Here is a 27,098-nt window from a genome sequence, read left to right as displayed (position 1 = left end):
TTCATTCACAAGTATATAAGTTATCTCATAAACATATTCATTGCACACCAATATTCATATGTGATCTAAATAATATGAACACAAGTAGAACACAAGATATATGCGTGGAAGCCCTTACGGGAGAAAACCACGGTAAATCAATGCTTATATATATATTTCTTCTTTTACAATATTTCGTAGGCACCAACTTACTAGAGGCACCAACCCCTAACACTGTTTGTGAGCACCAACCCACAGGAAGCACCAACTCCCAAATCTGATTTGTGAGCACCTACCCACTGGAAGCACCAACTCCCACTTCTGAATTTGTGAGCACCAACCCACTGGAAGCACCAACTCCCACTTCTGAATTCGTGAGCACCAACCCACTTCACATAAATCTGATTTTCCACTTTTACAATGTTGCTGTACCAACTGATGATGGATATTATTTTCTTCCACAAACTCTTTCTTCAACCTGCTGATATGGTGACAATGAATCTGCCACAAATCTGATAACAATTCTGCCACCAAAATGGTCACCGTCTTCTGTTGTGCAAGTCTGAATACTATCTTCACTTAACCTGCTTAAATACCAAAAATATCCTCTTCATACTCTTCTTTCAAATCTGCATTTAATCCTTTCAAGAATTACTTTGCAGTTCACCATATAAAGTTCTTCATTTAGTCTTCTTTTCTTCACAAGATCTGATATAAAATATGTATGTGTATTTTCTACACGATACACCACTCACATCACTCTTTTCTCAGAGAACACATATTCACAGCATTATTCACTCCATACTCTTTACCCACGCAATCTCTATTTCTTACATACATAATTATATATTCAGCATTATACTCCACTCTCTTATTCCACACCTACTTTATTCACACTCTCATCGTATTACACATTAGTGTGGATGTTATATATTTTCACTCACTTTTTCAGCACTATATTCACACACACACCACATCACTACCCCTCGATCCATCTCATATATATATCTTTTATTTTAATATTCACAACTCTTTACAATGAATAGACATGTCCATCTTGATTTTTATCGCAGCTTTTCATATCAGCCATTTATTATCAATAGCACCCTCTAATTAGATTCATTAATAATCAAACTCTGTATATTACGTATCCCTTCAAATAATCAAACCATGATATTAGTTTGTTGTCTAAAGTATCTTGATCGCTATCGTTGCTTTGTCTTAATCGCTGCCACCTTCTGTTTGATTCATACCTTTTCATGAATACTTCTTCGACTTTGACTGTTTCCTCGAGAATTTAGTATACTATTAATCGGTCTCAATAAAGTCATACCGCATTCGTATGCTTATTAATATACTTTATTCATCGGCTGGTGATTATTTTAATATAATTGTTGTCGTTAATTTCCAGCGCTGTCTCAAGAACTCCTTCAAACGTATTGGGATCTGCTGTAATATTTCTTCTTAAATATATCATCTTTGTCGCTGCCCTTTTTTTGGGTCTTTATTATCTTTCCATTAATCTAGTTCATACGCCTTTCAATATCTTTCCATTAATCTGGTTCGAACATCTTTGACTTCACCCACGAATAGCAATAAAGGATTCCACGAATTATGGAGTATAGGCACATCAAGATATCCACATCCAAACATGATAAGTTGATATAAATATGAAGTCGGTTGTGGTATACATGAGTCGGCCCAGCATGTTCATATACTGCTGCATATTAACTGATTCCACTTTTGATGAATCGCTGAAGCTAAATCGATGTTCTTCATCCTCTAGTTACCATAGCTGTTGTCTTCATTATATAATCGCTGCTCATATTCTTTCAACATCTTTCTTAATAGACTCTTTCAAAGATTGCTGGCTACGTGAAAGTCGACCATGATGTTGTGTATTCTGTATCGCTTCTCTAACAATTACAACTGAAGATCATGTCTCGAACCATTACCAAATCAGCTATCTTTTTGTTTTAATCGCATCACTTGCATACAATGATCAAACCGTTCCATTAATTTGTATCAAGTATTACTTATCTTAAAAATTATCGCTGCCTTTGGTTAATTAATTAACTGCTATCTTCTATTCACCATTGCTGTAAATAATCAGATATAATTGCTTTATATAATTCACTTGACTTTCCTTTTTGATCGCTGTCATTAAATATTTCCTTAGGATAAATTGGTCAGCACTCATAATGGTCTCTGCCTGGACTCTGTGTACAGATCACTGTAATGCAGATCACTGTCATATTCTGAGTATTATGTCGTTGGTCACTGGTTATTATAAACTGGTTCCTCGAGTTTGACGTGAATCACTTGTGCTTGAATTTTGCTTTCAAAATAAGATTGATTTTAACCTCAGAAATCTGCTCATATACTTGTCTGATTTGTCTCCATAAGTCTTCTAAGAATTTCTCACTTAAGACATGTATTATCTTTATCAACAGCAACATGTAGACTCTCACATTATTCGATACTATGGTTAGCTTCCATAGATGCTGACACCTCAACTTGCATATTAAAGAGATGCCACCTTTGCATATTAGTGTGGAATCGGTCTTGGTTCATTAATAATGTTGTCTTTAAATCACTTCCTTATTATCCCTTTACGTAGGATTATTATGTCTTTAGTGGGGCTCTAACATTAAGAGGTGGGCCCCATAAATATTATCTTTTAGTGGGCTTCTAGCATGAGGAGATGGGCCCCATAAATAATTTATTTGTAAAACTTTTGAGGCATAAAGTAACATGTAATTGTTTCATAGAGATCTGCACACATAAATTAAGTTAATCTCTATATTTCTTCTATGGTCTGGTTGTTGTAGTCATGTCTTGTTGTGTATGTACAGTATTAGATATCAGAATATACAGTATATATTCTCAGTCAATGTGCTCTGTAGCCATTTACTGAGACAATATATATATATCAGTTTGTTACTTAGTGGTTCATTGTCGTTGTAAACAGATTGCTGCATTGATCACTGTATACCCACATCTTGTATATGGAATTCATCTTCAAAACTGATCACTAATCTGATTACAGAGATGTCTTCATATAAATCACAGCTATCCAATTCCTTAACCATCACCTTTTACATTGATGATAGTGTTCTTGCATCTTTGACATCAATGACAATATTTCCATCAAAATGTCATCGGACGTCGAAGTAAGTGTTTTGAGGCTACTCCGATGACCCGATAGGAAAGCCAGTGAGTTGTAAACTGCTATCAGACGTCGAAATAGGGGTTGCGGTACTAACTCGATGACCCGATGGAAATTAAAAAACAGTTACAGATAGAAACCGATTGTGCCGATTTGGAATCTCGTCCGTTAAGGATGATTCATGACATGTCTAGGAGGCTATATAAGACCCAATGGGCATTCTCTAATAGGTTGGATAGGTTGGATAGGTTCGATTGGAATTGTCGGAATTGTTGATTCCACAAGAACAGACTTCTTTTGAATAATAATTGGAAGACCATTTTCTGGTTTCTTTTCTGTTGCTAACATGGCTTAAATCTTCAAGTGATAACGCAGATAATGTAGATGTTTCTTTTCTGTGTTTTGTGAGTTCCAATTCTGAGTTCGTGCCAAGCTCGGCTCTGTAAATAAAGTCGCCTTTTGTTTCTTGCTTTCTGTTGGTGACAAGTAGTTGTAAATATGGCTTTGTCTTGAGACTCCATCGTGGGATCCACACGACCATTGGAAGTTGTCAAGAAGAGCCAGTCATGTACAATAGAGTTCCATTTGTAGAGGACCAGGGAATTGCGTCGGCCGTTTCAACAAACTAGCCCTAGGCGAGCTTGATGATAGCCCGGCTAGGTATCAGTGACCAAGAGGAATCACTTGCAGGGTAGATTGGAATCTAGGCTATTAGCCTCAGATCAGGGGAAGATGGGATCAATAGGAAGAGAAACCCACGCATGAGGAGGAGAACAACTTAGAAGAAGTTGTAGGAATAATCCATTGTAGAGAAAACCCTGCAAGGTGTCTGGTTATATTTAGTGGATTAGTGAGTTGGTGGATTTACGAAAGTGAATTCACAAAATGCAGAGTATCAACCCCCGGTAGTGAGGACCTAGAGTGGATTAGGGGAATAGAGTGAAGTGTTCCTGGGTTAGGCTAGGAAGAAAGCCTTGGAGTGAGTCAAGCTGACTCAAGCGATCTAGGATCCTCCCTATCACTCATCCTTACCACAAGATTGCAACCTTCATCTCACACTTGCAATCGTGGTTTCAAGACCCGATTGCAAGCTTATACTTGTTGGTGTTGGAAAAAAGCCACACTCGGACCGACGATGGATAGGTCCAAGAGGGGCCAGTAGCTCAGTGGTAGAGCACTCCAACAGCGTATGGAAGGTCCTAGGTTCGAGTCCTAGCTGGTCCATGTCTCAACATGGTATCAGAGCCAGGTCCAGTCTAGGAACCCCAAGCACACGAGAGGTGTGGCTTAAGGGGGGTGTTGGTGTTGGAAATAAGCCACACCCGGACCGACGATGGACTGGTTCAAGAGGGGCTAGTAGCTCATTGGTAGAGCACTCCAGCAGCATATGGAAGGTCCTAGGTTCGAGTCCTAGCCGGTCCATGTCTCAACAATACCCAATAAAAAATGCTTACTTGCATTCGGGTCTTCAAGACCTGACTGCAAGTGTAAGTTTCAGCTTTATTGCCCAACTTGCATTCTTCCATTTCTGCTTTCCAAATTTGCTGCAATCCACTTGCACTCACATTTCAGCCTCCAAGATCCGAAACTTGCCTTGTCTCCACATAATCTCATTCCCACATTTTCCCTTTTCAAGATCAATACTTGCAGTCAGGTCCTAGAAACCCGATTGCAAGGGGTTTCAATGCATGTAAGGACAGCACCAGTGCTTTCATATGTTGATGACAACAGTGATGTAAAATGAAAAGTATGCTGTCATATGCACAAAGAGGGTCAAAATGGCATGAACCATGAAGCAGAAAACAAAGGCTAAGTCAAGTCCTATCTAAAATCAAGGATGACTGTTCTAGTCTCACCATTGAGAATCTTTTCTTTCCTTTACCACATGTGGAGTTCAATGCCATGACAAGAGAGAACTTGACAAATGAAAGAGTAATGCAGTAGAGGAATGCATTGTAGCAGTGCTAGGTGGCAAAAAGCAGCGACTTTCACTATCATAGTAGCCAATGAAGAATGTTCATTATCTTTACGTTCAGTGGCTGATCTTCATGAGGTCACTGTCATTACCATTCATGATCAAATGAGCAAGAGGATGAGGTTGGAGTTCATTGGCAAAGGACATAAGAACTATCAATGATGCAAGTTGTTGCTCCTGGATAAATACCTTCACCGATCTCAAATACTTCAAGTTCTAGCATCTTGTAGCAGCATGAAGACCTCTTAGACAGAGCATGATGTAAATAGAGTTGTGTCTTAGACAACTAGATTAGTTTTAATTAAGCATTTGTAATTTAGTTTTGACATATTACATGTAATGCCAAAATATGTAATTGCAAGTAGTCACATTACTTGCATTCTTGTAACTTGTAGTTACATATATGCAAATTGCAAATCGAAAGTCAATAGGACTGTAATTTGAATAAGTCATACTTAGTTATAGTGGTTGTGGAAAAAGTCTCAGTTGGTTAGACTTCTCCCACTTTTTGCTCTCAGCCCCTCTCCTATATATACACGAGGGTGCTCTTTGTAATTTTTATCTTTTTAGCAAGCAAAGAAACTCTGCAAAAATTTGCAATCATAAAATCTTTGAGCTTTGTACTTGTAAAATTGTTTTTCTCAAGTAATATCAAGAAGATTGTGAGTTTCAGACTTTGTGTTGAAACTATACTTTGTGTCCATTGTGTTCGTGTCATAGTGGCATAGTGCTTTATATTTACTTGAGATTATTGTAGTACAGTTGTTGAAAGGAGCTTCAATCTGATTTCTTGTAGACTTTGTGCTATAAATAGTGAGAGTTGAATTAGTTTAGTTATTAGTTAAAATCTGAGAAGAGTTGCAAAACTTTGTGCTTGTGGTTGTTCCCATTCGAAGGTGCATCATACTTGCAAGCTTTGTGCTGTTATATGTTGTTCATTGTTCATGTCTTATCATTCTGAAAAAGATAGATAATATAGTGGGAACTCAAGACTTTGTGCTTAGTTGTTGTTTTCCCATCTCAGAGGAGGTGACAAAAGTCTTTGTGCTTTCAGGGAACTTCTTCTCATTTCTTGTCATTACTTTAAGTTGTTGTATTTATCTTTTAACAATTGTTGTTTCTTTTCTAGGAAGAGAAAAGAATATAATCTTTTTTAGAAAAAAGAGAAAAGGTTGTTGTCCCACCCAAATTAGATTAAGTATTTAGTTAGTATTAGTAGAAAAGGGGGAGCTTTCCCTTAAATTAAGAGAGTTTTAAAATTACACATTGTGGCTGAAACCACAATTTTGCACATCTTCCTAGGTGTATAGAATTTTCAACCAACAGAGACAAAAGGTAGAACCTTGGAAAAATTAAAAGGGAAACATTATTATGGAGAAATAAGGGTGAGAAAATTAAAGGTGAAAAGGAAAGGTATGGGAAAAATGTGGAGAAAGCAAATTCTTATCCAAATATTAAAGTTAGAAAATATAATTAATTTGGCAAAAATAAAGAGGAATATGAAAACAAAAGTGAAAAAAATTATTAAAGTGCCAAGAGTTATTATTAAAGTGTCGACGGAAAGGGACAGTTGGGGAGAAAAATTAAAAATCATTATAAAGTCTAGGGCCAATAATAAGTTAAAAATTTGCAAGGAAGGCTTGGCAGAACTTTTTAATTATTTAGCATTATATACAATTCTATTAGCGAAATTAGTTTTCATTCCAGGCAAACACTTCTAACGTACGAATGCCTCAACACTCTCTTGTGCGACACCTTTGCAAGGAATTGGTACAATGTTCCAAGCTTCTAGTATTGGTCGTCTATCCCGTATGACACCCCAAGTCTCTGGTACAACATATGGTAGTGACATCCAAGTCTCTAGTATAGTGTACAACAAACTAGGTTGAGTTCTAACTAAGTACAACTATGAAAGTATCTTTGCATGTTTTTCAGTGTATGGCCACAACTTGCTTTCTCATCCATATGCTTGCATAATGCCCTACGACCTACTACCAACATATTCGTATAGCATGTTCAAGTCTTCATAGTATGGCATTTGCAGCATACTGTACATCATTTTTATTGCTGCCAGCCTCTTGTACGGTGTTCTAGACATGTCATACAACACTTCAATGTAAGGTTCCTGTAGACAAGGTTAAGGTTGTGCAACATATGGCCACCACACAACTTCATACAACCAACATACTGGCACCTCATTTAGCAAATCTGTGTGTGCAGGGTATGGCAGTCTCCTCTAGCTTTGGCAGGGCCATACATGACAGCAATTAGGTCAGACATACGGAAAGAAAACAAGTCGCATGTGGGAAAGAAGAGTCCAAATAAGGGTGTTGGTTGCATGCCATACATGTTGAATACTAGCTTTGGCAACCCGTGTGTAGCAGATAGGCCATATGGTGGGGGAGGAGATAGGCGAAACATGGGTATGAGACTCAAACAATCCAAATGGTAGTTGAGAAGTGCCAGTTTTCTAAGGAACCATGCATAAATTATAAAGTACAGGTCGAAGGTTAGCATCCATTATCAACACCAACCTCAGTAATGGCGAGTAGTAGTAAAGGGAAGCGACATTCCCAACCCAAGATTGTAGGTGGAGGAAAATAGAGAAATGATGACATAGTTACAACCAATTCCCTCATTTGGGAAAATCTTATAGGAAGTGAATGTAGGAGTTGGTGGCATAATGCAGACGAAGATCATCTATTGAAGCACACACTCTGTCATGCACGGGTGGACAAAGTAGTCCAACTGTCATTCTTCAACTCGAAGGAGTTTGAGCCATATTTGCATGTCATGGTAATTTGGTATAACTAAGTCAAATGGGAATCCATCATCAACTACCACAGTTGCCAGCTAACGATTTCTTATCGGCCATCTGACTTCACCATAGTATTGGCAAACCTTTGATTGGGAACTATGTGAGGAAACACAAGAAGGTAAGCCCATAACACAAAGAAGCACTTATCCAATGCGTGTGCAGGCAAGATGACGTAGGAGGGGACTGATGTCATCTAGGGCTCATGAAGAAAGAGAGGGATAGAGAAAAAATTCCTAGCCATAGCGAAATGGAAATGCATAGTGGACCTTCTCAAGTGCTGACTAATGGATGCCAGTCATGCTTTTGACGTTGCTTTTTGGATTATTCAGTTTATGATTCAACTCAACTTGGGCAAGGTATACAATTGGGTGAGAGGATTATCAGAAAGAATACATGACTCTCTCAGTCGAAGGCACAAAACCTTTTACAGTTTTACGTGACCCAACATGGTGTTAGGCTACTTTTGGATGCCATTCATATGTAGGTGCCTCTGGCCAAGTGGGGGAGACTATAGCCTGTGGGACAGTTGGAACCAAGGTGGCCAACAACATCTTATTGGGCTAATTTAGGAATTCAAGTGGCTAGCAAGGAGGTCGTTCCATCAACTATGCCTTGGCCAAGGAAACGGAAGCACCAAGAAAAAAGAAATGAATGTGTGAAGATTGTAGTCTCGTCATCTAGTGATGACTGTTAGGACTCGGAGGCAACTGAGAGGGGGGGTGAATCAATTGTCTATTAATTTCAACCCAAATATAACTAAACCAAACTTAGTGCATAATACCGGTAGACCAAACTTAATGCCAGTAGACAGTTTAACAGTTAATAACAATACCGGTAAAGTTTAATGCATGAAACGGAAAGACAAATAACATCCACAACACATAACATAGATATTTGTATGTGGAAACCCTGTAAGGGGAAAAACCATGGTGGGAAACCTTACCCACAATCAGATGATACTATTGCAGATAGTATGTGTACAAATGGGGTCTGCACATGCAGAAAGGCCAACTGCCTAGAGCTCACTGCTCAATCAAAAAATGGGAGTCACACTAACTACAATTGGATGGTTAAATCCAATGATAATGTACTGCTCAAAATAGCATCTTCATATGCTGGATTCAGTACCGGTTAAGCTCTGATTGTCTTCTTCATACCTTCCTTGAATCTTCAAATGATGTCTGTGCATATAGCTCTGCTTATATTCGCATATACTTTATTACATTCCTTTCTACACCTTATATAATCTCACAAGTGAGATCTTACATATATACCAAAACCTAAGACCAAATGTGTAGGTCGGCTCACTAAGAATATTACAATTAATTCAATTACAAATGAATCAATATGCGATGCATCATGTCGGCTCAATGCATTTACAATAATAACCAATCAATAAAACATGTCCATAACGTGTCATGCTGATCTGGAATGGATAACGCTTGCCGGTCGATAACCTAGACCTATTTGTCGATAACAACAAATATGCAAACTCGATTAGACCAATAACCGAATCACCAAAACCAAGTGTCCAAACAATGTCTTCGACATAACCAAGTAATCTCCAGATGATAACAGATCATCCTCAGTGCCGGTGAACAATATAACTTGCCGGTGAACCAGATACCAGTGACTATGCATAAGTCACTGAACATGCCGGTGAACATAACCAAAGATCTCCAGTGGTAATAAGTGTTCACAAGTGTTGATAAGTGTTGACATCAATGACAAAACCAATGCAACACATCCATAATACCAACGATCTCCCCCTTTGGCATTGATGGCAACACAAGATGGAAAAACCATCTAAGTGTCAAAGCAGAAATGCCAAAAACCAAAAACCAACAATCTCCCAAAGAGATCATTAACCAGAAATCAAAATATAGATATAGAGAGTAACAATCTCTCCCCCAATGAATAATCTCTCCCCAAAAGATAATGTGTTTTTCCATAGATATCTCTCCCCCTTTGACATCAAATGCCAAAGCAATACAAAACCAAATACAATCAGTTCATAGAACTTATTACAAATACCAATTGTTAGAACTAAATTTATCCAATCTACTCCCCCTGAGAATTAGCTCTCCTTCATCAACATAGTAACATGATTTGTCTCTATTCTTCTTAAATCTATATCTCTGATATTCAGGGTTAGGCTTATATGTTCTTTTAGCTTCTTCTTTCAATCTTGCATGTCTATCAAGACACCTAGATGCCATATGACCAATTTTATTGCAGTTAAAACATTTAAATGGTGCTTTACCTTTATACTTACTTCCAACTGGACCTTTAGGCATTTTCCTTGCAAATAGTGCTTCAAGCTCTTCAAGTTCTTCATTCTCTCTTTTGATTTCTTCAAGTTCTCTAGCATAAAGTGCATTCCAATCAGATTTTTCAGATGATGATGATGATGTTGCAGATGATGAAGCTTTGAAAGCCAAATCTGTCTTAATTGTAGCAACAAGACCAAATTCCTCAAGTTCAAAAGCTGAAAGTTTTCCAACCAAAGTATCTCTAGATACTAATGTATTAGGCATTGTTCCCAATTCATTAATAGCAGTTACTTTCATTTTGTATGCCGGTGGCAATGCTCTTAAAACTTTAGAAACAATTTCATCTTCACTTAAGGATCCTCCACAACATTGTATACCCAAAACAATTTCATTAACTCTTTCCATAAAAGCATAAATCCTTTCATCTTCTTCCATTTTCAGATTTTCATACCTGACCCAGAAGCATTCCAGTTTTGCAATTTTGATAGTGGTATCACCTTCATTCAAAGTCTCCAATTTATCCCAAATAGCTTTAGCAGTAGATCGGTCTGATAATCCCATGATTTGCTGATCTGACAATGCGCTCAAAAGTGCTTCTCTTGCTTTGCAATCATTCTCCTGATCTTTAGCCTAGGTTGGTGGATTAGGTTGACTCTGTGTAGGACCAACATAGCCATTCTTTGTAACATCCCATATGTCTCTTCCAATGCAATTCAGATGTGTCTCCATTCTGATCTTCCATATATCATAGTTAGTTCCATCAAGCTTCGGACTGTCCTTCCTGAAATAGTTAGTTGCCATAGAATCTCCTCAAGCTGTTAAACTTCTGCAGAAAGAGGACTTAGCTCTAATACCAATTGTTAGGACCTGGAGGCAACTGAGAGGGGGGGGGTGAATCAATTGTCTATTAATTTCAACCCAAATATAACTTAACCAAACTTAATGCCGGTAGACAGTTTAACAGTTAATAACAGTACCGGTAAAGTTTAATGCATGAAACAGAAAGACAAATAACATCCACAACACATAACACAGATATTTGTACGTGGAAACCCTGTAAGGGGAAAAACCACGGTGGGAAACCTTAGCCACAATCAGATGATACTACTGCAGATAGTATGTGTGTACAAATGGGGTCTGCACATGCAGAAAGGCCAACTGCCTAGAGGTCACTGCTCAATCACAAAATGAGAGTCACACTGACTACAATTGGATGGTTAAATCCAATGATAATGAACTGTTCAAAATAGCATCTTCATATGCTGGATTCAGTACTGGTTAAGCTCTGATTGTCTTCTTCATACATTCCTTGAATCTTCAAATGATGTCTGCGTGTATAGCTCTGCTTATATTCACATATACCTTATTACATTCCTTTCCACACCTTCTTATATAATCTCACAAGTGAGATCTTACATATATACCAAAACCTAAGACCAAATGTGTAGGTCGGCTCACTAAGAATATTACAATTAATTCAATTACAAATGAATCAATATGCGATGCATCATGTCGGTTCAATACATTTACAATAATAACCAATCAATAAAACATCTCCATAACGTGCCGTGCTGATCTGGAATGGATAACGCTTGCCGGTCCATGACCTAGACCTATTTGCCGGTAATAGCAAATATGCAAACTCGATTAGACCAATAACCGAATCACCAAAACCAAGTGTCCAAACAATGTCTTCGACATAACCAAGTAATCGATGATAACAGATCATCTTCAATGTCGGTGAACAATATAACCTGCCGGTGAACCAGATACCGGTGACTGTGCATAAGTCACTGAACATGCCGGTGAACATAACCAAAGATCTCTAGTGCTGATAAGTGTTCACAAGTGTTGATAAGTGTTGACATCAATGACAAAACCAATGCAACACATCCATAATACCAACAATGACACCACCCTAGACAATGGTAGCCCAAAAAATTCCAGTACAAATGAGGATTCAATAGAGGCTTATTTAGTTCCAATATGGCCAACACCTCCAACAACGACTGTCATTGTCACATTTGCGTCAGCCATACTCTTGCATGCCACACTCTTGAGAGTTTCTACATGGGTTGCAAAAGTAGTTGCCACTCCAACACTATTCATTGTTGAGGTACCATTTACCACTTAAGCATCAATTGTCACCGTGGTGCTAATTGTTGCACCGATGGCAGTTGTTGTGTTGCTAATTGTCGAGACGACACTGCCAAAGGAGTGGGTTAGCGCTACCAGGGTGAACAGTTGGCTCAACAAGTTTCAAGTGGCACCAGTCACCCCACCACCACCATCACCAAGTCTCTTGGAGAACTTGGATTTGTTGCCAATTGAAGGAGGAGAAGCATGCGTTGGCAATTGGAGGGGAGGTAAAGCAACCAATGGAGGTAGTTCATATTGTCAACAGCTGAGCCCATGGCTAATCAACCTAGTGAGCTCGATGAATAGGAGGGTCTACTACTTCTCAGCTTGAAAAGGCCAAAACCCCGGATGGTGATGGTTTGGATGACTCCCTCTAGTAAGGACAAGATCAAGGGGATGCACATACAAATTTCCAGACTGGACCCCCATGATGTACTTGGCACAGTAGAATGGTACCTAGTAGAGTTGGAGGATATAGCCTTGGTCATGCATGAAGTGGCTGAACTCTCTTGATAGATAGATATTGGTCTGGCTCTATTGGTGGCCAACAAAGCTGAAAAGATTCTTGCATTTATGCAAGTAGATTGTGAAGGGAAGTTCTTTTGTTGTTTTGTATCTCATGGATGGCCCATTGTGGAGACCCCAAACATATTAGCAACATGGCACCTACCACGTCCCACCATGATCAAAAGGCATGGCCGAGTGCTTACTGTACTCCACGGTATGGACACATGCTTCCAGGATGTCTTCTACAGGATGAAGAAGGTGAGCACTTCTACGGAGGAAGCTCATACAACCAAGGTGAATGCACCTAGAGAGGAAAAACTTGCTAGAAGTGAGTTGTCTGCCCATATCAGCATATCGTAGGAGTGGCTTGCCTAGTAGACTTAGCTCAACATTGCAGAGCGTGAGTGTCGAATAGTTTTGGAGGCCACCTTGGCTGAGAGGGACGCACAATTACTCGAGCGAGAGAGACGATTGGAGCAATAGAAGGTAGAGTTGGCAAAGAAGGATGCCAAGTTGGTAGCACAAGAGCAGCAAAAGAAGGCTACAACACAGGAGTTGGAGCAGACTAAGCTTGACCTAATGGAGGTAGTTGTCATGGTGAAGGGATCATAGGAACTCGAGCTTGTGGCTAAACATGGCCTGAAGATCTGCAAAGAGCAGGTGCAACGCCTTCACTAGCGGCTCACCATTTTAGGTGCCACTTCTGTTCTAATTGTTTTGTTGTTGTACATAGCCCTATTATGTTATGTAAGTGTGGTTTTTATTCCCAATGAGGAGTTGTTACTTGGCAGTCCCTCATAGTTGGTAATCTTAACCAACCGCAAACTATTTATGTACTCATTTTGAATGTCTCGGGGACCTATTATCATTGTTGTACACATTGCATATTGGAATGAATGATCCATCTTCTGAAACTATCTTTTAATTCTGTTATTCTATGTTCTATGAATGATAATTCCGTTTACTTTGTATGCTAAGTAATATTTCCCTACGGGAGTAAACATGTTCGATCAACATGATCAATATGTCAAGGATCAAGTTCTATCTTAAACACAAACTTCAATTGATTATGAACAGATTGAAAACTTTCTTTCTCATCTTTGAACAAAATGGTGATGGTTAGTTCTCATCCATGTTTTCTCCATAGCAATTTCAATGTCTGCTTGAGCCTTTCCTTGCAAAAGATCTTTTACAATTCTAAAGGAAACATATTACCATGGTTGGATTCTCAGCTTGTAATGAGAGGTTGTTACTTTTCTCATCTTATAAATGAATGTGTAACTCATTTTATTCCCCTTTAGCCATGCTCACAAGAGTGCTTTGTTTTTGTGTTAATTAGAATCGTCTTTCCTAGGTAATCTAGGATGTCTATCTTTTTGCTGTTCTAGTATGTTTTTCTTCTAAGTGGACTAGGAATAAGTTGACTCTATACTCAATTGATGAAGCACTAGTTTATTGATAAACAAGAGATTTTGTAAAGTTATCCTTTGAGTCAGATTCCTTGTTTTGTGAGAAATATTTGAATCCTTGTCATGATCATCGATATTGTTTTTGTCATCTCTAGTTAATGTATAACTTCCAATAATTAGTTCATGAATACTAAAGTGGATGCCATTCTAAGGAGAAACATCAAGTTTAGAAATTCAAAATTGTACCCATATGCATAGGTGTGTCTTCAATGAAGACAAGTTGATTTTGAAAAGTTAAAAAAATGCATTGTAGTATGAAAGGGCATGCCCCTAGAAGGAAGACATATATTGTCAATCAAAAAATGCATCTACATAACAATTTTTTTCAAAAAATGAAAAATACTCGCCTATTATAGGGCATGCACTTGTACACTATGAAATATAACTCTCAAACAAAAAATTGCAATCCCTTGATAGGCATATGCCTATATGGAAGAGACATCAAACTTTTAAAAGTTAAAAATTGTAACCTTACAAAAACCCTTATTCTTGGAGCAGAATCAAAGGCAAATTCAGGCAGGATTCATATTGGTGTAATAAGGGAAATTATAGGTTTGCATTTTATTTTCAACGATTGAGCCTATAGAAATTTGTGAAGTCTTTATTTACAGACAAATTTCTATTTGTTGATTTTATACTTGGTAAGTTGGAACTTTGGAAGTTGCAAAGAAACTATACCTTTTTTTTTAATTTTTTGATACCCAAATCCCCAATCCCCGCTGCCCCGGCCCACCGTTTCCACTTAAGGGCGAGCCAAGGGACAAGACTAGTCCCTGGGGGTGAAACCACAGCCCACAAGCAGCAGCGCCCACTCTTAAATCCGGGAAGGGAGTCGAACCCAAGACCGATGGGGAGCAAACCCACCGCCCAAGCCAACTCACCTACCCGTTTAGGCTAAAACTATATACCCTTATTATTTGTGAAGGTAAATTAAATGAGAAGGATGTGGAGAGTTGAATACCATTTTCAGGACCTTGGTATGTGCATTTAGCAAGAAACACATTCTTGGACAGTTTGGTCAATTCATACTCTTGTTGCAAAAGGTCATGGATTTGTAACAAAGGTATTTAGGGTTGTGTGGTAATAGAATAAATTTTTGTGCAAGTCGTTTTGCCAGCCGTGAACCTAGAGAAGAGGCATGAGAAGTAAAGTAAGAGGTCGAAGGAATTTTTAAAGTGCTAAGGCAGGGCTATTAAGTTCGTTGGGGTAGAGATTCCTTCCTGTATGTGAGTATATGCTTCTTGTGCATGGAAATGCTGTGATTAGAGCTGTTGAGCCATGCCATAGTGTGAGTCAGGCTATTTTCTCTGTGACTGAAATTGTTGTGGGACGTGAATTCTTGCTTAGCTACTGGTTTGAGATGGTTGGCATGAAGGATTGATGAAATCTAGGGCTGTGTGACAGAAGAAATATTATTCTTGGGTGCTGGATGTGATCATTTCATGATCGCTGAAGCTCATTGGGACAGATAACTTGGTCAATTCAAGGCATAGTCAATGCATGAGTTGTAGGAGATGAGAATGGCACCTTGCTGAGCATATGAATCATGGTTGATATAACATTTATGCTTCTAGCTGGACGTGACATGTATCTGGAGATGACAGAAAACAATTCCCTGTCCTGGACTTGGAAATATTGCTGCTCTTGCTGAGTAAGATCATCAATATGCATACTTGTCATTGTGCTATGTTAAACTATTATCTCTGTTGGCACTGAAGTCAAGAATATGTATTTACAGATTTGATATGTGTATGGGAGCTCTGCTATTATACAATAAAAGGTCAGACCCTTCTATGCACTAATTCTTGTATCCTTCTGCTACTCCAATTGTAATATCACATTCCATTCTGTTCCAAACAGCTCAGTCTTTTAACATTTAAATACGAATGCCTAAGTGTGAGAGTGAATGTGTATACGACCTTTGCAATGAACACACTATAGACTGGCAAATCAGCAAACATAAACCTACATGCAAACCATTTGACAAAATTACCAGCAGCATGGTAGTTGGAAAGTAAAAAGGTTGTCTCAAATAAGGTGGCCTCTTACATAGATAAACTCATGTTCAAATTAGGGACATGTTTTAAAAAATTTCAAATGCAGTCCTAAGCAAAGGTGCATACCTCGTAGTAGGAAAATATGTTTTGTCAATAAAAAAATGCATCTCTATTTATAGACATTTTCCCATACATATAGGATGACAAAAATAGGAAAGGTGAAAGAAAAAGAGGTTTGAGGACTTGTTTTCAATAACTTGCTTTAACAGCATATTTTCAAGTTCCTTAACAGATGTTGGGATCAACTTTTTTTCCCAATGCCTACAACATATTTGAGCGTGTTTCATTCTTGGTTGCTGATTTTTGGAACATAAAACAATCATTTAAACAGCAGCTTTGTGACAGTTGTTCGAACAGACTTAATAACTTTTTAGACATTTCCAGACATAAAAAGCAATTTCCATACACTCTAGGGTTTCAGAGTATGCAAGGTTGTAGATTTTAGTTAGGCTTTTTTGTAAAAATTAGAGGGTTTTTTTCAAATTCAAGGCACCAAGATTTGTATTCATGGGTTTTAGGACTTCTTCAAAGGATCCATCATGTCTAGAACTGAAGAGCTTTATTAAAATCATTGCTAGGAGCCATCTATTAGATTGGCTATTTTTAGCCTTCGCCACTTTTGAGGAGATAGTCATATTCAAGAAAATCTATTCTTAGAATGGCCATTTATAGATTATCTTCTAGGAGGTTGATTTTTAGTTGATATTTATTCTTACCAAAAATCTTTTTGAAGATTTCCTGATTTTAAAGTTTGGTATTTGTGGACAAGTTGTATGATAAACTTGCTTCCTACGTAGGCAAACTATTCAAAGTGTAGAAGTTTTATTTTACTTTTTTTTAAAAATTATTTCTTAGGCAAAATTTTATTAACGCTTATAAATAAGTGCAATTTACGTAGACTTGAGATGAAAGAATGGAATATGGTATGCCTATTTTGCTGTTGAAATTACTGTTTGAGATTTTTATAATCTTTATGTATTGTTTAGGTAAATCAAATTGCTTCTGTTTAAATTGGTAGGCTTTGTATTGCTAATTTCAGCGGAGTGTGGTCATTGTAGCTTTGCATGCAGTTCTCTTCATATGATTTGCATCTTTTGTGCATCCTTTGTTTAAAACAATTCAATCCTCATGTTATACTCACACTCTTCGGACTTTGCTTTATCTGGAAAGTGTAAGTGTTTATCAGCTGCTATAGGTTGTTTTCTTTAAGTGAGAAGAAATAAAAATCTCTTATCTTGAGCAGAAGTGCTAATTAGCCCTGTGATAGGCAGTTAGTTTTTTTGGTAATGTATGTTGAAAATCTAAAGAGGTAAATTGTACATATTGTAAAAAACTAGAGGTTGTATCCTTAGGTTCTAGGATTTTTGTTTCACCTTCCAATTTGAATGGAGGTTTATCCTCACACACTATTCTATTTTGTGCTGCACTGAAAGAGCAAGTTAAAATGCTAATATATGCACACAGTGGATGGTTATGTATTTTCATCAAAGAATCGCCATCTTATTGTCTGTTTCAAGCATATATATTTTTCAAATTACTAAGCATATTTTTGTCTTATTCAGTCGTCTCATCTTTGCATTTGGTATCTTTCCATAGTTCTTTCACATTTTTATAGTCAACTTTTAAAAGATTGATAAGGAGAGTATTCCACTCTTTCTTTAGTTGAAACAAGGCCATAATTGTTGTTTCTTTCATTCCGAACGTGGTGGTTATTTTGTATATAAAAGATACTGTGATCACAAAAGCTTGCACCCTTGTTGAGCTATCAACTCAGCAACCTTGTGAAACATGGAAACAACCCCGAAGTGTGGGTCCTTGTGCAAGGGGGTTGAATCTCTGGAGAAGGACGACATCCTTCTCAATCTAGGTGCATATGTTGAACCAACTCAACACTTCAAAACTTACTCCTAAGCCTATCCTAACAACTTGTAGAGGTAAAGGGAAGAGAGAAGTGCTTAAAATAAAAGGAGGTGATGCACCAAGAAGAGATTGTTTGTCCCCCTACCCGAAATGACACAAAAAATCAATTGAAACACCCAGTAGATGCACAAACTTTAGTTATATGAGTGACCCCAATGCATGTATGAAGGTTAGAATTCACTGAATGTCAAGAGGGGAGAAGGTTTCCCACAAGTCACACTCAGAAATAAGTTAATATAGTATATAAGAGAGAAGAGCCACAAAATATACACCTATGATGAAGGTAAGGAAACATACACAACATACATAAGTTTGAAGGCAAGCAAGAATGGTGATTTTCAATTCATTATAAGGCCAATGGCCAAACTTACAGTTGCATAAATGCAAGATAAATACAAGAGAAGTGAAAGAGCATAAAATAGCTCAAGCCAGCAAGGAGAAAACCCTTTACAATGAGGCTTAACAACCTTTATATAAAAAACTGGTCACAGAGGAGAGTCCATTGGTCAAAGAAGAGAAGCCTTGACCCTTATGTGTGCAGGGAAATGTTAGCCAAGGAATGCATAGAAGTTCATGCACCTGACATTGTCTACATGCAAGCAACCTGGCCATACCTTGACAACGCAATCCCAAGAAGAAAGGGACTTCTAGAAGGTGGATTGACTGACATTCCAAAGTCAAAGCATGCAGGCATGACATAAGTAACCACAACTAAGTATGGCCATGTACTTCACCTGACGGAAATCCTGTAAAAATCATTGAATGCACCCTTGTAGCTCCATGAAAGAAAGTGTACAAATCGCAAGAGTTGGTGGAGCATTAAGAGCCTTGAGTGTTGATCACGCTATCTGGAAGTGTTGCAAGCCGGAAGGAAGTCGGAAGACTTCGGAAACTCTGGTTCCCGAAGTGGGGAAGAATAAAGCTTGGGATTTTGGGATTCCGGAGTCAAGCACTTAGGAACTTGGGGGTTCCGGAGTTCCGGGGTTGAGGACTTAGGAACTTGGGAACCTGGGGGTTCCGGAGTTCCGGGGTTGAGGAAGAGAAAATTTAGAAACTTCCTTCTGACAAGAGAACACTTCACACTTCATGATTCCATTGTTTCCTCTTTGATCAAACTGGGGCAGCGCTGGTCCATGGAACATATCTCTGATCGGTTCTCACTGATGGACCAAGGGTGTCATAACATGACAACATTTTTGGTGACCTCTGCGGGATGCATGCCTGCTATAGATCAGTACCCTTGAGCATCCATGGGGAACAGAGTCACAACTGCAAGAAAGAAGAAAATTATCTCCTTTGTAACCTATAAAGGATCAAGATCAGCCATTCTGAAGGGGAACAACCTGTGCTCGTGCACTTCTTGGAAAACAAGAAACCTAACTAATATTTACATTGTTATAATAAGAGGCAATTGATGCTTTTGCCTCTGTCAAAGAGGAACCTTTTGAAGGAGCTGATCCCCCTCGTAGCATTGTTACATTCACCATCTAGCTGCAATGGTTGAAATCTCTTGTATGCATGCATTAGATCACACATACTACTTATGTGGTGAAAGAACACTTTGCCATTCACCTTGCCATCATAGGGAAGCCATAGGAAATAGCCACCTAAGACATCTGGGGATGCATGAAGCATACACATAGTAGTAAGGGAGGAGTTTTTAAGGAGTCGGCTAGCATCAAAAGAACTACTCCTTGCAAAATAGAAGGCATCTCTATTATACAAGGGGGCATCATTTTTTTCACAATAGCCGACCTCCTCTCGGCATGAGTCGAAACCAAAGGAAAAGGCCTCGAACTCACATGGTGATGAAAAGTATACCATATATCTGCCTTGACCTGCACAAGGGGGCTCTTCAGACATAAAATTGGAAACTTTGAAGCTCGGGTATATTGTCAAGTTGAGCAACCAAAAGACTGTCGGCATGACCAACATGTTGTTGCTCAACGTCATCAAACTTGGTATGTTGGTCCCAAGTGAAATATTCAAGCTCAGACACATCATCCCTAATGCCAAAAGAAACATCTTCACCTTGAATGAAGACTTCATATTCAACATCATCACTTTCAGGGACAGGGGAGAACCAACATACATCATAATCACATGTGTTGATATCCAACTCATCAGCACAAATCTCAAGTTTATGAGACACCTCACAAGAAGATCTAAAATCTTCAGATTGTCTCTTTGTTTTTGTTTCCTCCTCCTAGCAACATAATGCAACAACCTCAGGTTCATGGCACGATCCATCCGCCATGCAATTTGCAGCAAAACCATTACCCCTTGTGCCCTCCTCAACATTAGCTTGTTGCTCCAGAGCTACCACCAGGGGAGGTGTAGACATATCCTTCTCCTCATGATCAATAAAGGAAGATTGTCAAATGAGAGGACAACATCCTCCTCTTTACCTTCACACTCCTCATGTTCAATGACCTGCTGCTGCAACTGATTGTTCTCAATATCCTCCTCTTGCATTGTCGATTCCTCCTCCTTTAGAGCATATGAAGACTCACCAATGGCTGATTGAACCCCTTCGTCATGATGAGGATGGGAACCATCCGTCCTCCATACAACAGGTTCGTCCTTAAAAAGGGAGATAGCGTTAGGAAAGGGCCTAGGTGGTGGGGTGTTTTGTGAAAGGCACTGAGGAGAAGGCTCTTGTATAACTTCAGTTGGAGCTCCTTTGAAACTTGGAATTTTAAAACTAGGGGGGTTAGTTGAAGGCTTGGGGGGTCTCCCCTGCTTGAAGCTTGGGATTTCAAACTTAGGAACCCTAGGAGCAAAAACCTCCTCCTGTATGAGCCGCATCTCTATGGCTGCTAATTGCTCAATTTCTTTCTTCCTAGTAGAGGCAAGCTGCCTTGCAAGGAACTCCATACAACAGGTCCGTCCTTGAAAAGGGAGATAGCATCAGGAAAGGGCCTAGGTGGTGGGGTGTTTTGCGAAAGGCACTGAGGAGAAGGCTCTTGTATAACAACAGCTGGAGCTCCCTTGAAACTTGGAATTTTAAAACTAGGGGGGTTAGTTGAAGGCTTGGGAGGTCTCCCCTGCCTGAAGCTTGGGATTTCAAACTTAGGAACCTTAGGAGCAGAAACCTCCTTCTGTATGAGCCGCATCTCTATGGCTGCTAGTTGCTCAATTTCTTTCTTCCTAGTAGAGGCAAGCTGCCTTGCAAGGAACTCCATACAACAGGTCCATCCTTAAAAAGGGAGATAGCATCAGGAAAGGGCCTAGGTGGTGGGGTGTTTTGCAAAAGGTACTGAGGAGAAGGCTCTTGTATAACAACAGTTGGAGCTCCCTTGAAATTTGGAATTTTAAAACTAGGGGGATTAGTTGAAGGCTTGGGAGGTCTCCCCTGCCCGAAGCTAGGGATTTCAAACTTAGGAACCCTAGGAGTAGAAACCTCCTCCTGTATGAGCCGCATCTCTATGGCTGCTAGTTGCTCAATTTCTTTCTGCCTGGTAGAGGCAAGCTGCCTTGCAAGGAACTCCTTATGTTGTCTTTGGGCTCCCATTTGTTGTTGCTGAAGCTGAGTCTGATAAGAAAGCTGATCCTGCTACAAATCTCACTCCTGTTGCCTCTTCAACTCCTCCAGTTGCTTGGTGGTATCAAGCAACACACTTTTGAGTTCTGCAATTTGCCTTTTTTCATCATCTTAGGGCTGGTTGGGCTGCCAAGGTTGAGCAGGGGTGGGGTGGCAAGCATTAGGAAAGTATCCGCTTGCTGCTGAAGTGAAGTTATTTGGGTTGAAACTAGGAGCAGTCCTAGTTGGTCTTGTTGGTAAGGAGGGGGAAAATGGTTGGCATTCTCATAGAATGGGGGTGAATAGAAGTTACACCCATGATATGAACTCATATTAAAGCATTTGAAAGAGATGGAGCTTGTTTAACAAAATGCTTAAAGAGAGCAGATGGACCCTCTCAACCAGAGACGAATAACATACCACAGATCCACCAAATGATTGCAGAATCGGCATGTGCTTGAAAGATGTTGCCTCCAAAGGCTTGATGAATTGAAGAATGCACCGAATCTTCAGTTGGCTTGGGCTTAGGATTGCATTACTTCGGAACCTCGGGGTTCTGGAGTTGAGGACTTAGGCACCTCGGAACCTAGGGGTTCCGGGCTTCCGGACTTGATACTTGGGAACTTGGGGGTTCCAGAGTTAGGAACTTAGCATGAACAAGAACTTGACTTGTTGAGTCAAGTCGCCAAGTGCTTGAAAGATGACTGCCTCTAAAGGCTGAGACACTTAGAACAACACTGAATCCTTAGCATGTACATCGAAAGTATGTCCCACTAGGCATGCCAAAAACTATTGTCACAAAAACTTGCACCCTTGCTGAGCTATCAACTTAGCAACCTTGTGAAACATGGAAACAACCCCGAAGTGTGGGACCTTGTGCAAGGGGTTGAATCTCCAAAGAAGGCCGGCTTCCTTCTCAATCCAGGTGCAGGTGTTGAATCTACTTAACACTTCAAAACTTACTCCTAAGCCTATCCTAACAGCTTGCAGAGGAAAAGAGAAGAGGGAAATGCTTAAAATGAAAGGAGGTGATGCACCAAGATAAAAGATTGTTTCTCTCCCTACCCGAAATGACACAAAGAATCAACTGAAATACCCAGGAGATGCACAAGCTTCAGTTGTATGAGTGATCCCAATGCATGTATGAAGGTTAGAATTCACTGAATGTCAAGAGGGAAGAAGGTTTCCCACAAGTCACACTCATAAATAAGTTAACATAGCATATAAGAGAGAAGAGCCACAAAACATACACCTATGATGAAGGTAAGGAAACATACACGACATACATAAGTTTGAAGGAAGGCAAGAATGGTGATTTTCAATTCATTATAAGGCCAATGGCCAAACTTACAGTTGCATAAATGCAAGATAAATACAAGAGAAGTGAAAGAACATAGAATAGCTCAAGCCAACAGGGAGAGAACCTTTTACAATGAGGCTTAACAGCCTTTATATAGAAAACTGGTCGTAGAGGAGAGACCATTGGTCAAGGAAGAGAAGCCTTGACCTTTATTTGTGCAGGGAAATGTCAGTCAAGGAATGCAGGGAAGTGCATGCACCTGACATTGTGTACATGCAAGCAACCTGGTCATACCTTGACAACGCAATCCCAAGAAGAAAGGGACTTCCAGAAGGTGGATTGATTGACATTCTGAAGTCAGAGCATGCAGGCATGACAAAAGTAACCACAAATAAGCATGGCCTTGTACTTCACCTGACGGAAATCCTGCAAAAATCATTGAATGTGCCCCTGTAGCTCCATGAAAGAAAGTGTACAAGTCGCAAGAGTTGGTGGAGCATTAAGAGCCTTGAGTGTTGATCATGCTATCTGAAAGTGTTGCAAGCTGGAAACTCGGGTTCCCGAAGTGGGGAAGACTAAAGCTTGGGATTTTGGGATTCCAGAGTCAAGCACTTAGGAACTTCGGAATTTGGGGGTTCCGGAGTTCCGGGCTTGAAGACTTAGGAACTTGGGAACCTGGGGGTTCCGGAGTTACGGGTTTGAGGACTTAGGAACTTAGGAACCTGGGGGTTCTGGAGTTCCAGTGTTGAGGAAGAGAAGACTTAGGAACTTGGGAACCTGGGGGCTCCAGAGTTGAGGACTTAGGAACTTGGGACCCTGGGGGTTCCGAAGTTCCGGGGTTGAGGAAGAGAAGACTTAGGAACTTCCTTCTGACAAGACAACACTTCACTCTTCATGATCTATTGTTTCCTCTTTGATCAAACTGGGGCAGCGCTGGTCCATGGAACATATCTCTGATCGGTTCTCACTGATGGACCAAGGGTGTCATAACGTGACAACAGATACCTCAGACAATGCTCAATTTAGTTGAGCTTTTGTCTAAAAAGACATGGTAAGGAGAGTATTCTGCTCTTTCATTAGTTGAAACATGGCCATAATTATTGTTTCTTTCATTCGAACATGGTGGTAATTTTGTATATAAAAGATACCTCATACAATGCTTGATTTAGTTGAGGTTGTGATATACTTGAAATTGTTCATTATTTTTTCAAATACTAAGATCATCAAATCATTTTATGCAATTTAGTCTGCATTATTCAATCTTGCATCCCATCAAATACTCTTGAACTATGCATGTACTAAGGTTAACTTTGTAGCAAATCAATCTTTATATAGTTAAATGTTAAGATAATAAAGTTGCAAACCATTATAGGAATGTGGTTGAAATTATTTGCATGATGGTACAGATATCATTCCGAGTCAGGATGGCATACACTGATAGAGATGTTGTTGGAGCACTATGGACTAATGGCTGATGAATCTGCTATTACAGTATTTATTTGCACTGTTCCTGTCACCATGGATGTTTGCTTCAAGCTTTGGGTATGTTAGACCTTTTCATTCTGAATTTTGTTTCTACGAATGAAATTTGTTTTATGTTTCTCTTTGGAATTCAGTCCTTATTCCCATTGTATTCCGTGCATGGTAATTATGTGCACTTATTCCCATTTACCAATAGCCAGTGTAAGTTCTGCCTATGGTAAAAGCCTAAAAGGTGATCTCAGCTTTGTCTTTTTAAATTTTAATATTTATGTTTTTTTTTTAAAATTTCATCATCTTGATAGTAAATATTAAAGCCTCTTTTAATAGAATTTACTACTAATCGCTATATCTTTGCTATTATATTCTCAGTTTCTCCATGAAGTGAACATTGTTTTAGGTGCAGTGTTGACTGAACGTTAAAGTTCTAGATTTTATATTAACCATATTTGTGCTTCAATCTGATAAAGAGCCTCTTATAATTGCCTAGTGTCCATTGTATATATAAATCAGTGGTACATCTGTGTTTGTTGTAGATGATCCATTACCGTTTAACTTTTGCAGGTATTCAAGTATCTTCCACGGTTGTCTCCATCAACATCTGCTACATTTCATGAGATGAAGCGGCACTAACATCAAGTTGCCATTTTGATAGAATTTAGCTACTGAAAAAACCCATGGGGTCTCATTGTAAAATAGGGATGCGTAGTGTAACTGATGGTTTCATTGTTTAGTTCATTCTTGCTTACCAAACACTCTATTCATCAATGATATTTTTCGTCAAAGAAATTATCAAGATTAGATTAAGCTTTTACATAAATTCTTGCCATTGATTTCGTTACATATGTTGCAATAGTGGCTCTACTAACCTAAAATAATGTTTTGCATTTTTCCTACTTCCTACGCTATCCTTGAATACTTACATTAGCAATAATAATAGAAAATGGGGTCCCTGGTTCATTCATGGTCGTGCAATTTTGGCACATTAAGTTGGTAGAATGAGTTTAATGTGCAGAAATTAGAAGCAACATTTTGCAGAAATTATATGCAAAAAATTCTTTACACATTCGAATCCAGAAATAGCTGCATCAACATTTGTAGACCCAAACAACCTATTTTATCTTGAATACCCTTAAATTGATCCTTCATGGTTGAGTGTAAAACATTGTTTTAAAGTTTCTTTATCAAACTTTTCAAATGCGAACATATATCTTTGTAAATGAAGTACTTTATCGCTAAATCCATTTTAGTAGATATGTATGGTACTCCCTTCCAGTTAGTAACAATTTAATAGCTGGTGGCTGTAATTAAATTTGCGTCAGAAGTTATACCATCTTATATGACAGAGTATTAACCTTCACAAAAAGGCTCAGTCGTTCAACTAGGCCACTGAAAAGAACATTGACTGTGACGCTATGCCCCTGGTAATTGGTTCATAGATCTCTCGTTTGAAGATTCCACAACATTGCCTACTTGAAGAACAATGGAGTGATCTATGTATGCTTAGCACATTATTTTTATGCTCATTACTAAAGTAGCAGTATCATTTTGTATAATACTAATCTAACCATTTGGAGGATTGTATTACGTCATTACCTCGTCAAATAACAATATTGAAAATGTTGCCTAAATCTATTAATATGCTGTAAGGTCTTGGGTGCACCTAATTTTGGATCCTAATTGAGTTAACCTCCTAAATTATGGGAGTTTTTATGGAATTAATTAGAGTAAAAAAATATTTTAAATTTACTAGGCTATCCATATATATTTGTAATGGTGACATCTATGTACCAGAAAAATTAAATTACCTTCAATAGCTAATAACCACATAAAGTTCAGTCTTTTATTACCAAAGTATTTGATATTAATCATAAACTAAATTTAAACTCCATTAAAAAATAACTCACACTGAACTGCTGGGGTAGCTCATAGAAAAATGGCACTTATTTGGGTTCAATGAAATTTCACACTCAAGGGCTTTGACGAACACCTTTTCTAAATGCATAAAATGATCTTCTACCCTTTTTGAGAATGTAGTCAAGTCATATTCGTATACCATCATGATTATGTTTATCAAATCTACAAACACTACATCCATAGCCCTTTGAAATGTCGTACTAGTATTATTTATACCAAATGACATTCTTACATATACATAGATGCCCCAAGGAGTAGTAAATGTAGTCTTGTATTGTTCTGACTCCTTAACCTTCACCTATTTGCACCTTGATCTAAGCCATCCATCATGGATAATAACTTAAACCCTATCACCTTCTGGAACATTGCTTCCATATTTGGCAATAGATAATTGTCTTTCAATGAGGAAACATTCAAATTTCTAAAGCCCACACACAATCTTATATCCCAATTTCTCTTTCTTACCAGTACCAAATTTGAGGCCCATGATGAGTGCATGATTGGTTTGATAATTCCTCCATCCTTGAGCTTCATCGAGTCCTCCTACATCGTTGGTGCCAACATGGGATTTAT

At 38.7% G+C, this 27,098-nt stretch overlaps 1 protein-coding gene across 4 annotated transcripts in view; it reads left to right on the top strand.

Annotated features, from left to right (window-relative positions):
* The window catches only part of LOC131062016 (chloroplast envelope membrane protein), a 226,372-nt gene extending 200,799 nt beyond the window's left edge, over positions 1–25,573 (top strand). For all 4 annotated transcript variants that reach the window (XR_009110644.2, XM_057995872.2, XM_057995869.2 and 1 more), the window contains 2 exons: positions 24,536–24,671; positions 25,173–25,573. Coding sequence is in view for 3 of the 4 variants with exons in the window: in XM_057995872.2 (XP_057851855.1) it covers positions 24,536–24,671; positions 25,173–25,241 (205 nt within the window). In the remaining variant the exon portion in view is untranslated. The remainder of the gene's footprint in view (positions 1–24,535; positions 24,672–25,172) is intronic.
* Positions 25,574–27,098: the final 1,525 nt, after the last annotated feature.

The sequence above is a fragment of the Cryptomeria japonica genome, chromosome 2 (assembly GCF_030272615.1).
Source record: "Cryptomeria japonica chromosome 2, Sugi_1.0, whole genome shotgun sequence".
Classification (NCBI taxonomy): domain Eukaryota; kingdom Viridiplantae; phylum Streptophyta; class Pinopsida; order Cupressales; family Cupressaceae; genus Cryptomeria; species Cryptomeria japonica.
The sequence above is the reverse complement of the archived record's forward strand: the minus strand, read 5'-3'. Positions and strand labels throughout refer to the sequence as shown.